Here is a 13,263-nt window from a genome sequence, read left to right as displayed (position 1 = left end):
AGTGATGTGGATGGACACTTGCTAAGAGTAGTTTCACAGATTTCCTTGCCTACCCCACCGTACACAGTGAGTATTAAGACTATTTTGATTTTGTTCTCTCTATCTTAAAGTACAAGTGAAATGGGTTAAAAGTGTCAGTGTTGCTATTTCAATGAAACTGAAATAGTGTAAAAAATTTTATTAGAGTAATATTTTGTGAAACTAGGTGAACCTACAAACTTGTTCAATTCAGGAACATTTGAATTTATATTAATAGCTCAGAAATAGTGTTAAAGTCAAGTTGTACTAGAATTATATAAAACAATTGTTCAACAATTGTCCATCTGTGGTGGTATGTACAGTTCTGGTTTCTGCATTACACTAGAGGTGATATGGCAAGATTTGTAAAGATGTTGCAGACTGGAGAATTTTAGTATAACCATATAATCTCTGCAATGCGCAAAGAGGCCATTCGGCCCGTTGGATCTACACCAACCCTCCAAGAGCCTCCCATCCAAACCCAGAGCTCCCACAGTTTCCCAACCCTCTGTATTTGCCATAGCTAACCCACCTAGTCTGCACATCCCTAGATGCTTCATACAGTTTTTCATGGTCAGTCCACCTAATCTGCACATTTTTGGACTGTGGGAGGAAATTAGAGCAACCTGGGGAATCCCACGCAGGGAGAACGTGCAAACTTCAGTCACCGGAGACTGTATTTGAATACAGTTGCCTGGTGCTGTGAGGCAGTAGTGTTAACCACTAAGCCACCATGCCACCCACCTCACTTTTTTTTTTGTTTCTTTCCCTGGAGCATCCCACCCAGACCCAACCCATTACTGTATAGTCCTACATATCCCACGGCTAATCCACCTAGCTTGCACATTCCTCGACACTAAGAGGCAATTTCGCGCAGCCAATCCACCTAACCCACACATCTTTGGACTTTGCGGGGTGGGGGGTTGGAGGCAACACCAGAGCAACTGGGGGAATCCCAATTTCCTGGTGTTGTGAGGCAGCAGTTCTAATCACTGAGCCACTATGCTACATATAATGGGCAGAGTTAATATTCTTTGGATTGAGGAGACAGATTTCATTGAGGTGTGTAAAATTATGAGGAACATAGAGCATACATAAAGGATTTATTTTCCAAAAAAGAAATCCACGAGCAGGGACCATAGCTCAAGAGGTCACTGCCCGAAAGGCTGCAAGAGATAGAAATCCGCATTGCACTTAAAGAAAAGGATATACGTTTGAAATGCCGTAGACTAGAGGGTGTGTTATGCAAGAGCTGGAAAATGAGATTGGGTTGATGAGCTCTTCTCTGTCTGGCATAGATGCAATAGGTCAAATGACCAAATTCAGTTCTGTAATTTTACTATGATTCCAAAATAATTTGTGAATAAAATAGTATGTACAATTACTCTTGTAAATGATTTGGATGCAGAAGTGGAAGGGTGGATTAGTAAGATCGCAGATGTTTCGAAGGTGGATCTAGTTGTGGATAGTGCGGAGGGCTGTTCTAGGTTACAAAGGGACATTCATAGGATGCAGAGCTGAGCTGAGAAGTGGCAGATGGAGTTTAGCCCTGAAAATTGAGAGGTGATTCATTTTGGAAGGATAAACTTGAAAGCAGAATACAGGGTTAACAGAAAGATTTTTGTCAGTGCGGAGGAACAGAGAGAACTTTGGTTTCATGTCCATAGTTCCCTGAAAGCTGCCTCCCAGGTGGATAGAGTTGTTAAGAAGGCGTATGGTGTGTTAGCTTTCATTAATCGGGGGATTGAGTTCAAGAGCCGTGAAGTTATGCTCCAGCTATACAAAAGCCTGGTTTAGCCACATCTGGAGTATTTTGTCCAGTTCTGGACACCTCAATACAAGAAAGATGTGGAAGCGTTGGAAAAGGTGCAGGGCAGATTGACCAGAATGTTGCCTGGAATGGAGAGAAGGTCTTACGAGGAAAGGTTGAGAGAGATGGGGCTTTTCTCTTTAGAACGACGAAGGATGAGAGGTGACTTGGTAGAGGAGTGCAAAATGATCAGAGTTATAGATAAGGTGGACAGCCAAAGACTTTTTCCTAGGGTAGAGGTAGCTATTATGAGGGGGCATAGTTTGAGTGAGTGAAGGTAGATACAGGAGAGACGTCAGAGGTAGGTTCTTTATTCAGTGTGGTTGGGGCGTGGAATGCATTGCCAGAGAGGGTAGTGGAGTCAGCCTCATTAGGGGCATTTAAGTGGCTATTAGGTAGTCACATGGATGATATGTAAGGTAGGGGTGGAGGTTAGATAGACATTACGTTTAGGGTAAAAGTTCGGCACAATATGATGGGCCGAAGGGCCTGTATTGTGCTGTACTGTTCTATGTTCTATTTTCTAAAGTGCCTACACTCAGTAATGTTTTTAAATTATTTTTGCCACCGTAATATTTTGTTAAGGTTGTATAAAAATAGGGAAGTTGAACAATTGACAGTTAAAATTTACAACTTTTGGTTAGTTTGCAAACTTAGTTTGCTATTATAAAGCTTTACATTGAAAAACCTTAGATATACAAGGTATAGAGCTGGCTGAACATAGCAGGCCAAGCAGCATCAGAGGAGCAGGAAGGCTGACGTTTCGGGCCTAGACCCTTCTTTTTCTGAAGAAAGGTCTCGGCCCGAAACGTCAGCCTTCCTGCTCCTCTGATGCTGCTTGACCTGCTGTGTTTATCCAGCTCTACACCCTGTACATCTCAGATTCCCCAGCATCCGCAGTTCCTACTATCATTGAAAAACCTAATTAGTCATTTGAGCTTTATGATATTGGGTCATTTTCAAAGTACAGATTTAACAATGTTCATGTGTTGTACTTTGCTTACTGTAAACATTGCATAACACAACAGTATAATTTGAATGTGAAACTCTTTGTTAAATTACCTATTAAAAATAATTGTCTGGTGAATACTTTAATTGCAGTCATGTTTTTGTAGTGCACAGGTTGCTAGAGGATTGAACATTAAGTAGAATTCATGAGCTCTTTAAAATTCACTTGATGTTTCATTTATTGATTTGTTGTATACAATCATGCATTGCAAAAGGAGGTCATTTGGCTCATCTTGCCTGTGTTGACTTTGTAAGGGACATGTTCCTGGAAACATTTTTTAGTTGCTGAGAATGTGTATTTTCAATTTTGAAGTTTTGTGTATTTGTTGATGAGTTTAATTGTTATTTAAAATGCATCAATATATGATGATAATCTCATGTGACAAGAAAATATCTTTATATATGGTTGATTTGCATTTGATATCAAAGATCTAAAGTGCCTGTAGGTTCGGGGTTACAGACATTGTTTTGACTCCCATCTTATTCTGCAGCGACCACCATACAGAGATTGATGATTCTTCTAGGATGCTCTGTTCAGAATAACTAATGATTCACAGGCATCGAGAAACTTTTCATAAGGCGTATGGTTTATGCAAAGCTATGAGAAATCTTCTGCAATAAGATTCTAATTTTACTGTAGGGGTTTGAGGTTACTCTGTACTCCTTTTTGTCACTAACTCATACATTTATGAGTGTTAATCTGTTTTGAAGATTCTGTTGTATCTTTTGAGAACAAGTCTCTAGTTTATGGATGCCAATTCTGACTAAGTTCTTGGCTAATTATTCTGAACTTACTTAATAAGATGCATGAATTGTAGTCGGTAAATAGAGCATAATAGTACCCATCAGTAGCCACTGACCATGACAAGCAGAAAACCTATAAATATTGATATTCAAAGAAACTTGAGTGTACTCTTGCAAGGAACACCAAGTTAACATGGTGGTAAAGCAAGCAATTCAAAAGTCAAATGGCATGTTGATCATTATTACAAGGGATTGAAGTAGCAGAATAAGGAAGTTACCCCGAACTTGAGTGAAGCCACACTTGGAATTTTATGTAGGTTTGTTCTTCATTTCTAGGCTCCTGGCATTTGAGAGATGTCCTGTACTTAGAAGCTGAGAAACTTGGATATATACTCAGATGTTAGGAGAATGAGAGGTGATCTCATTGAAACGGAGAAGGTACAGACAGGGTTTAACATGTTTAGACACTGAGAGGTTGTTTCTAAAGGCTGAGGAATCTAGGGCACAGTCTCAGGGTGAGTCATTTACACCTGAGACATGGAGACGTTTCTTCACTTGGAGGATTATGAATACTCCATCGTTGAGTAAATTATTCTGGAAAACAAGGGATGTGAAGAAGGGAGAGAGGGAGCGTGTGCATGAGGGAGAGACTGTGTGTGCGTAAGAGGGAGCGAGTGCACGTGCACCAGAGTGGACAGTGTGGTGGGTTCACGTCTAGTGATCCCAGTTGAGGCTGTCATCACTGGCACCAAATGCGGCTACAGCATGTGCACACCTTACATACGTTGTCTGACCTGAAATGTCACCTCTTCTTTACACTGATAAAACCATTAGTTCTCTCAGAGCTGTGACTTGAAAGGAATTTGGGGATTTACATATACATTCTAAAACCTTCTAACTGATTGAACATTTAACAGCATCTTAGCTTTGTTTAATACGTCCTTGTCAATGGTGTGAACCTTGCATCTTTTACTTGTAAATTCTGTGTCTGATACTACCTCTCTAACTAACACTGAAGAAGGAATGAGACTCTGAAATCTTGTGTTTTCAAATAAGTCTGTTGAACACAGCAGACCAAGCAGCATAATAGGAGCAAAAAAGCTTTCCTGCTGCTTGGCCTGCTGTGTTCATCCAGCTCTACACCTTGTTATCTCAGATTCTCGAGCATCTGCAGTTCCTACTATCCCTGTTGGACTATAGCCTGGTGCCATGTAAGTTTTGACCTTGTCCACCCCAGTCCAACACTGCCACTTCCACAAATTTGAAAGAGTTCGGAAAAGATTTATAAAGATGTTGCTGGGAAAAATCAAAATTGAATCAGCCAGTGAAAATACATGGTTTGAAATTAGAAATAAAAAAGGAAAGATCATCTGGGATGAAGGTGCCCAGAACTCGAGGGCAAAGGTTTGAGGCGAAGGGGAAAGATTTAAAAGGGACCTAAGGGGCAGCGTTTTCCTTGCAGAGGGTGGTACTTGTATGGATTGAGCTGACAGAGGAAGTGGTGGAGGTTGGTACAATTAAAACATTTTACATTCATTTGGATGGGTATATGATTGAGAAGCGTGTCAAGGCATATGGCCAGATGCTGGCAAATGGAACTAGATTATTTTTTGATATCTGGTCAGCATGGATGAATTGGACCAAAAGGTCTGTTTCCCTACTGTTCAACTCTGACTCTAGGATCTTGATGAAAGTGTACAGTAGACAACCCTCCCCTCCATAGCCCAAGGGAACTTGAGGAACAAATGTGTAGAGATCTCAGATATATATAATAATAATAAGATTGTAATAGTAGTTGAATTTAACTTCCAATACATTGACTGGGACTACCACAGTGCTAAAGGTTTCGATGGTGAAGCATGTGTCAAATAAGTTCAAGAAAAAGTTCTTTATTAATATTTAAATCTTCCTTCTAGAGAAGGAGCAAAACGTGGCCTTCTCTTGGGTAATAAGACAGGGCAAGTGACTGAAGTGATAGTAGGAGAACATTTTAGGTCTAGTGGTCATAATTCTGTTTGTTTTCAAATAGTTATGGAAAAGGATAAACCTTCCATATAAATTAAAATTTTTATTTGGAATAAGGCAAATTTTAATGGTATGAGACAAGAAATGACAAAAAGTTGATCAGAATACACTGCCCCTAAAGGGTTTTGTGACAAGTGGGAGGCTTTCAAAAATATGATAATGGGAGTTAAGAGTCATTACGTTCTTTTAAAGTGAACAGGTAAGCCTGGTATAATCAGAGCAATGGATGAATAAAGCTTTTGAGGTTCTAGTCAAGAATAAAAATAAACCATATATTTGATACAGACAACTGGCTTCAAATGAATCTTCTTGAACAGTATAAAAAGTGTAGGGACATTAAGAGTGAGATCAGGAAGGCAGAGAGATAATATGAGAAAGTCTTGACAAATAAGGTTAAGGATAATCCAAAAAGATTTTACAAATACATTAAGAGCAAGAGAACAACTAGAGAGAGATTAATCCCCCTTAAAGATCAAAGAAGTCTTTCCTGTGTTGAACCTCAGGAGGTGGGTGAGATATTAAATGAATATTTTGTGTCAGTTTTTACTGCATAGAAAGAAATGGAGGCTAGGGAACTCGGAAGTAAATATTGACATTTTGAAAACCGGTCACAATACAGAAGAGGAAGTGCTGGAGGTCTCAGAGAATACAAAGATGGTTGAATCTCCGGGATCTGATTAAGTGTATCCCAGGACATTGTGGGAAGTTAGAGAGAAATTTACAGTGTGCCTTGAAAAAATATTTTTTCATCATGTATAGGTGAGGTGCCAGATGACTGGAGAGTGACTAATGTCATGTCTTTGTTTAAGAAGGATGTAAGGAAAAGCATGCAAGCTGTCGACCTGTGAGTCTGAATTTGGTGGTGGCAAGTTGTTGGAGTTGATTTTGAAAGATATAATTTGTTTGCGTTTGGAGGGGGAAGGAATGATTAGGGATCATCAATGTGGTTTTGTGCGAGGGAAATCATGTCTCACTAACTTGATTTGAATATTTTTCAGGAAATAACCCAGAGCGCACCGTGGTAGTCATTGTTTACTTGGACTTTAATGAAGCCTTTGACAGTGTTCCACTTGGTGGACTAATTAGTCAAGTTAGATCAATGGGATTCAGGGCATGCTTGCCAGATGGGTACAAAATCGACTTTACAGCAGGAGACAAGGAGTAATGTAGAGGACTGTTTTTGGACTGGAGACCTGTGACTAGCATGTTCCACAGGGATCTGTACTTATTTCACTTTTGTCATTTATGCTAAAGAGTAACAGATGGAGTTTAATTTGGATAAATGCATTTTGGTGAAACAAACAGTAATATACAATTAAAGTAGGACCTTGGGTAATGTAGAACTAGGGGTTCAGGTACATAATTCAGGTACATAGGGCGGCACGGTGGCTCAGTGGTTGGCACTGCAGCCTCACAGCACCAGGGACCTGGGTTCGATTCCACCCTCGGGCAACTGTCTGTGCGGAGTTTGCACATTCTCCCCGTGTTTGAGTGGGTTTTCTCCAAGTGCTCCGGTTTCATCCCACAGTCCAAAGATGTGCAGGCTAGGTGGATTGGCCATGCTAAATTGCCCGTAGTGTTCAGGGGTGTGTGGGTTATAGGGGGATGGATCTGGGTGGGAAGCTTCAAGAGGCAGTGTGGACTTGTTGGGCAGAAGGGCCTGTTTCCACACTTAGAGAATCTAATCTAACCTAATCTAATAATTCTTTGAAGTTTGAATCATAGATAGGGTGGTTAAGAAAGCATTAAGCATGCTTCCCTTCATTGTTATCGCATTTGAGTATAGAAGTTGGGACATTATGTTGAGGTGGTATTGGATGTTGATGAGGCCCTTCTGGAGTACTGTGTCCAGTTCGGGTCGTCATGTTACAAGAAGGATGTTATTAAGCTAGAGATAGAAGGAACTGCAGATCCTGGAGAATCTGAGATAACAAGGTGTACAGCTGGATGAACACAGCAGGCCAAGCAGCATCAGAGGACCAGGAAAGCTGATATTTTGGGCCTCGACCCTTTTTCAGGAAACATAAAAGATGGGTCTAGGCCCAAAACGTCAGCCTTCCTGCTCCTCTGATGCTGCTTGACCTGCTGTGTTCATCCAGCTCTGTTATTAAGCTAGAGAGGGTTCAGAGGAGATCTATCAGGCTGTTGCTGGAAATGGAAGGTACGTGCAACAGGGAGAGGCTGAATAGGCTGGGGCTTTTTTCCTTGGAGTGTCAAGGCTGAGGGGTGACCTTATAGAGGTTTAATAAATCATGAGGAGCATAGATAGGGTGAATAGCCAAGGTCTTTTCACCAGAGTAGGGGTGTCCAAAATAGGCATGGGTTTAAAATAAGAGGGGAAGATTCAAAACAGTCCTGTTAGGGCAACATTTTCACACACAAAGTGGTACATGTATGGAACGAGTTGCCAGAGCAAGTACTGGAGGTGGGAACAATTACAACATGGAAAAGGCACCTGGATGGGGCAAGTGCTGACAAATGGGTCTAGATCAGTTTCGGATATCTGGACCAGCTGGATCGAAAAGTCTGTTTCCGTACTGTACAACTCTATGACTCTAAAATATTAAGCAAACTCAAAGTTGTCAAGAGCTTATGGAATGTATGGACTTTGCTGGGTTTTGCTAAATTAAGTTGGAAGAATAGATATTTTAAAACTACACCTTAAATTCTACTATTGTTCATACACTTCATACTATATAAGCAAGCTCTGCTTAGTTAAAGTCTTGAAGTAACAGATCATTTACAGATTTATATAAGTAATCAAATTGTTGCTGAAGGAAGAAAACTGGTACTGTGTGTAGGAATTGAAGGTGTCATTCTGTATTGCAGTTTAAAAAAAATTGTGGAAAACATTAAGGTCAACACATGTTAAAAGTTGGGTCATTTAAGAGACTTCTGGACATGTATATGGTCACAGAAATTTGACGGTGCATACATGAGGATCAATGGTCGGCACAACATTGTGGGCTGAAGGGCCTGTTCTGTGCTGTACTGTTCTATGTTCTAAGAGTGTATATAACATTTCAAATATGATGGGTAGAATAGTGTTGCACACTTCTTTGAAGTTATATTCATGTGTAGTCCAAAATTTTATTATGTTTTAATCAATTTTACCTTATTGCTAAAATTGATGAGAGACCTGTTATGAAACTGATGTGAGATAACAAAGCGTGGGGCTGGATGAACACAGCAGGCCAAGCAGCATCTTAGAAGCACAAAAGCTGACGTGCCTGGACCGTTCATCAGGAAAGGGGGATGGGGAGAGGATTCTGAAATAAATAGGGAGAGAGGGGGAGGTGGACCCAAGATGGATAGAGGAGAAGATAGGTGAAGAAGAGAGTATGGGTGGGGAGTTAGGGAGGGGGATAGGTTAGTTCAGGGAGGACTGACGGGTCAAGGGGGTGGAATGAGGTTAGGAAATGGAGGTGCTGCTTGATGTGAGAGGAGGGGAGAGGTGAGAGGAAGAACAGATTAGGCTGGCGGGGGACGAGCTGGGCTGGTTTTGGGATGCAGTGGGGGGAGGGGAGGTTTTGAAGCTTGTGAAAACCACATTGATACCATTGGGCTGCAGGGTTCCCAAGCAGAATATGAGTTGCTGTTCCTGCAACCTACGGGTGGCATCATTATGGCACTACAGGAGGCCCAGAATGGACATGTCGTCTAAGGAATGGGAGGGGGAGTTGAAATGGTTCGCGACTGGGAGGTGCAGTTGTTTACTGCAAACTGAGTGTAGGTGTTCTGCAAAGCAGTCCCCAAACCTCCACTTGGTTTCCCCGATGTAGAGGAAGCCACACCGTGTGCAGTGGATGCAGCATACCACACTGGCCGATGTGCAGGTGAACATCTGCTTGATGCGGAAAGTCATCTTGGGGCCTGGGATAGGGGTGAGGGAGTTGGTGTGGGGACAGGTGGAGCACTTCCTGCGCTTGCAGGGGAAAGTGCCGGGTGTGGTGGGGTTGGATGGGAGTGTGGAGTGGACAAGGGAGTTGCTCCACACTGCCCTCCAACCCCACCACACCTAGCACTTCCCCCCTGCAACCTCAGGAAGTGCTACACCTGCCCCCACACCACCTCCCTCACACCCATCCCAGGCCCAAGATGACTTTCCACATCAAGCAGATGTTCACCTGCACATCGGCCAGTGTGGTATGCTGCATCTGCTGCACACGGTGTGGCTTCTTCTACATTGGGGAAACAAAGCGAAGGCTTGGGGACCGCTTTTCAGAACACCTACGTTCAGTTCGCAGTAAACAACTGCACCTCCCAGTCGCGAACCATTTCAAGTCCCCCTCCCATTCCTCAGACGACATGTCCATCCTGGGCCTCCTGCAATGCCATAATGATGCCACCCATAGGTTGCAGGAACAGCAACTCATATTCCGCTTAGGAACCCTGCAGCCGATGGTATCAATGTGGTTTTCACAAGCTTCAAAATCTGCCCTCCCCCCACTGCATCCCAAAACCAGCCCAGCTCGTCCTCGCCTGCCTAACCTGTTCTTCCTCTCACCTCTCCCCTCCTCCCACCTCGAGCCGCATGTCCATTTCCTACCTACTAACCTCATCCCACCCCCTTGACCTGTCCGTCCACCCCGGACTGACCTATCCCCTCCCTACCTCCCCACCCATACTCACCTCTCCACCTATCTTCTCCTCTATCCAGCTTGGGTCCACCTCCCCCTCTCTCCCTATTTATTTCAGAATCCTCTCCCCATCCCCCTTTTCTGATGAAGGGTCCAGGCCCGAAACGTCAGCCTTTGTGCTTCTAAGATGCTGCTTGGCCTGCTGTCTTCATCCAGCCCCACACTTTGTTATCTTGAATTCTCCAGCATCTGCACTCCCCATTGTCTATGAAACTGATATGAGACCTGTTCTCAGTTGCCAGAGAAAAGCAGGTGGATTGGAAAGCTGTCCAATTGTTTAGTATCTCAAGTCTTTGATCTGCTATATGAAGCTATTTCAAGACCTGAAGCCAATTTCCTTTCTTTCACTTTTTCTTTCCATCATCCCCACCCCAGGGTGAATACTCCATTCATATCACAAGTGATGTAGTTTTTGATGTATGTAAGTGTCTTTAATTCTATAAAGTTGTTTTGGATTAGGCACATCTCTTTCCAGTCTCAGAAATTATGCACCACCAGTAGATCAGGACACTTACATTTCTGGGGAAATATAGTTCAAGACTTTTACAAAGTTAATTTGTTTTTAAGAATCTGTCCTAATATTTCTAATATAGCAGCATCAAATTATGTACTATATATTTCAATGTGTTTTCAGTTAACACTTCTTTACATAGAGTAGATGGGGCAAATTACAATTATTCCGTAAGATTAGGTACCCAGTACAGTGAACTGAATACTTAAACATTATGTAGACGACACTAAGGTCAGTGGAGTTTTGCAGACGACACTAACGTCAGTGGAGTTTGCAGATGACACTAAGGTCGGTGGAGTTGTGGATAGTGACGAAGGATGCTGTAGGTTGCAGAGAGACATAGATAAGCTGCAGAGCTGAGCTGAGAGGTGGCAAATGGAGTTTAATGCAGACAAGTGTGAGGTGATGCACTTTGGTAGGAGTAGCCAGAAGGCAAAATACTGGGCTAATGGTAAGATTCTTGGTAGTGTAGATGAGCATGTACTGTGTCCATGTACACAGATCCTTGAAAGTTGCCATCCAGGTTGACAGGGCTGTTAAGAAGGCATAATACAGTGTTTTAGCTTTTATTAATAGAGGGATCAAGTTCCGGAACCAAGAGGTTATGCTGCAGCTGTACAAAACTCTGGTGCAGCCGCACTTGGAGTATTGCATACAGTTCTGGTCACCGCATTATAAGAAGGATGTGGAAGCTTTGGAAAGGGTGCAGAGGAGATTTACTAGGATGTTGCCTGGTATGGAGGGAAGGTCTTACGAGGAAAGGCTGAGGAACTTGAGGCTGTTTTCATTAGAGAGAACAAGGTTGAGAGGTGACTTAATTGAAACATATAAAATAATCAGAGGGTTAGATAGGGTGGATAGGGAGAGCCTTTTTCCTAGGATGGTGACAGCGAGCAGGAGGGGGCATAGCTTTAAATTGAGGAGTGAAAGATATAGGACGGATGTCAGAGATGGTTTCTTTACTCAGAGTAGTAAGGGAATGGAACGCTTTGCCTGCAACAGTAGTAGATTCGCCAACTTTAGGTACATTTAAGTCATCATTGGATAAGCATATGGACGTACATGGAATAATGTAGGTTAGATGGGCTTGAGATCGGAATGTCAGGTCGGCACCACATTGAGGGCCGAAGGGCCTGTACTGTGCTGTAATGTTCTACGTTCTATGTTCTATCTTTATTAGTGTAAATTTTTCTGAACGACTTCTACTAAATAGAAAAAAATGAGGCTTTCAATTCATTTTAAATTTCAGATGTCAAGGAAAAGGCATGTGTTACTCAAACAATCAAGTGCACTGTAGTTTCTAATTAACCACCAGAGCTCTTCCAAACACGTTTCATTAATGAACAAAGCTCAAACTGATTAACATATCATAGGGAGACGATGGCCTAGTCGCATTATTGCTTGACTGTTAATCCAAAGACCCAGGTTTTGTTCTGGGTATCGGGGTTCAAATCCAACACAGCAGATAGTAGAATTTGAGTTCAGTAAAAACCTAGAATTGAGAGTGTAACGATGACCATTAATCCATTGTCATTTATCAGGGAAAAACCCATTCACCAATGTCGTTTAGGGAAGGAAACCACCATCCTGCCTGGTCTGGCCAACATGTGACTCCAGACTCTCATGTGGCTGACTCTTAACTGCCCTCTGGGCAATTAGGGATGGATAATAAATGCACCACCCTCATCCTGTAAATGAATAAGAATTGCAGTACTTAATATGTGTACTTAAGCTCTTAGCAAATGGTGATTATCTTTAGTACATATGTAAGTGTTGATTAAGAACTGATAAATAATTGTTCAAGATTAATTCATGTAATATGCTTTGTGTGTAGCTTGATCATGCCAGGGTCACTCAGACGGACCTCATGCGAAAATCTGTCAGAAGAAAAACTGAGATTGATGATTTACATAAACGCCAAGACGAACTACTTGAGAGAATTAATGAAGAGCAGAAGGCTAGGGAGCAGTTGGCATTGGAACTTCATAAAGCAGAAGGTATGTTAAATGTGAACAAGACTTTTAAAATCAAATTTGATCCCTTTTAAGAACAAAAAAAAAGTTGCTGGAAAACTCAGCAGGCCTGGCAGCATCAGTGAAGGAAAAAACAGACTTAATGTTTCACGTCCAGACCCGAAATGTTAACTCTGTTTTTTTCCTTCACTGGTGCTGTCAGACCTGCTGAGTCTTTCCAGCAACTTTGTTCTTGTTTCTCATTTACGCATCTGCAGTTCTTTCGGTTTTAATTGAACATTTTTATCTGTACTGTTGAAGTAAAGTTCTGAATGCCTGGTTATATGCTTGGAGTGTCACTCAATGAAATTAATCAAGTTGTTAGTTTGAGACGATAGGTATAGATTGCACAGTGTCTCCCATACTGACAACCCAAATGAATCAGGTGTCATGAGCAGATTAATTAAATGATGTCAGAGTAAAAATCCCCTAGAAACAGTGACTTAACATTGTAGAGTTTAGCATTCGGTTTTGAATGAGAACCTTTAGTTGGAG

At 42.0% G+C, this 13,263-nt stretch overlaps 1 protein-coding gene across 5 annotated transcripts in view; it reads left to right on the top strand.

Moving 5' to 3' along the window:
- The window catches only part of akap9 (A kinase (PRKA) anchor protein 9), a 245,974-nt gene that overhangs the window by 126,285 nt on the left and 106,426 nt on the right, over positions 1-13,263 (top strand). For all 5 annotated transcript variants that reach the window (XM_048559679.2, XM_048559688.2, XM_048559659.2 and 2 more), the window contains one exon: positions 12,591-12,753. In XM_048559679.2, coding sequence (XP_048415636.2) covers positions 12,591-12,753 — 163 coding nt within the window. The remainder of the gene's footprint in view (positions 1-12,590; positions 12,754-13,263) is intronic.

This window comes from Stegostoma tigrinum, chromosome 2 (genome assembly GCF_030684315.1).
Source record: "Stegostoma tigrinum isolate sSteTig4 chromosome 2, sSteTig4.hap1, whole genome shotgun sequence".
In the NCBI taxonomy this organism is placed as follows: Eukaryota; Metazoa; Chordata; class Chondrichthyes; order Orectolobiformes; family Stegostomatidae; genus Stegostoma; species Stegostoma tigrinum.
Note: the sequence above shows the minus strand (reverse complement) of the source record. Positions and strands in the feature narration are given on the sequence as shown.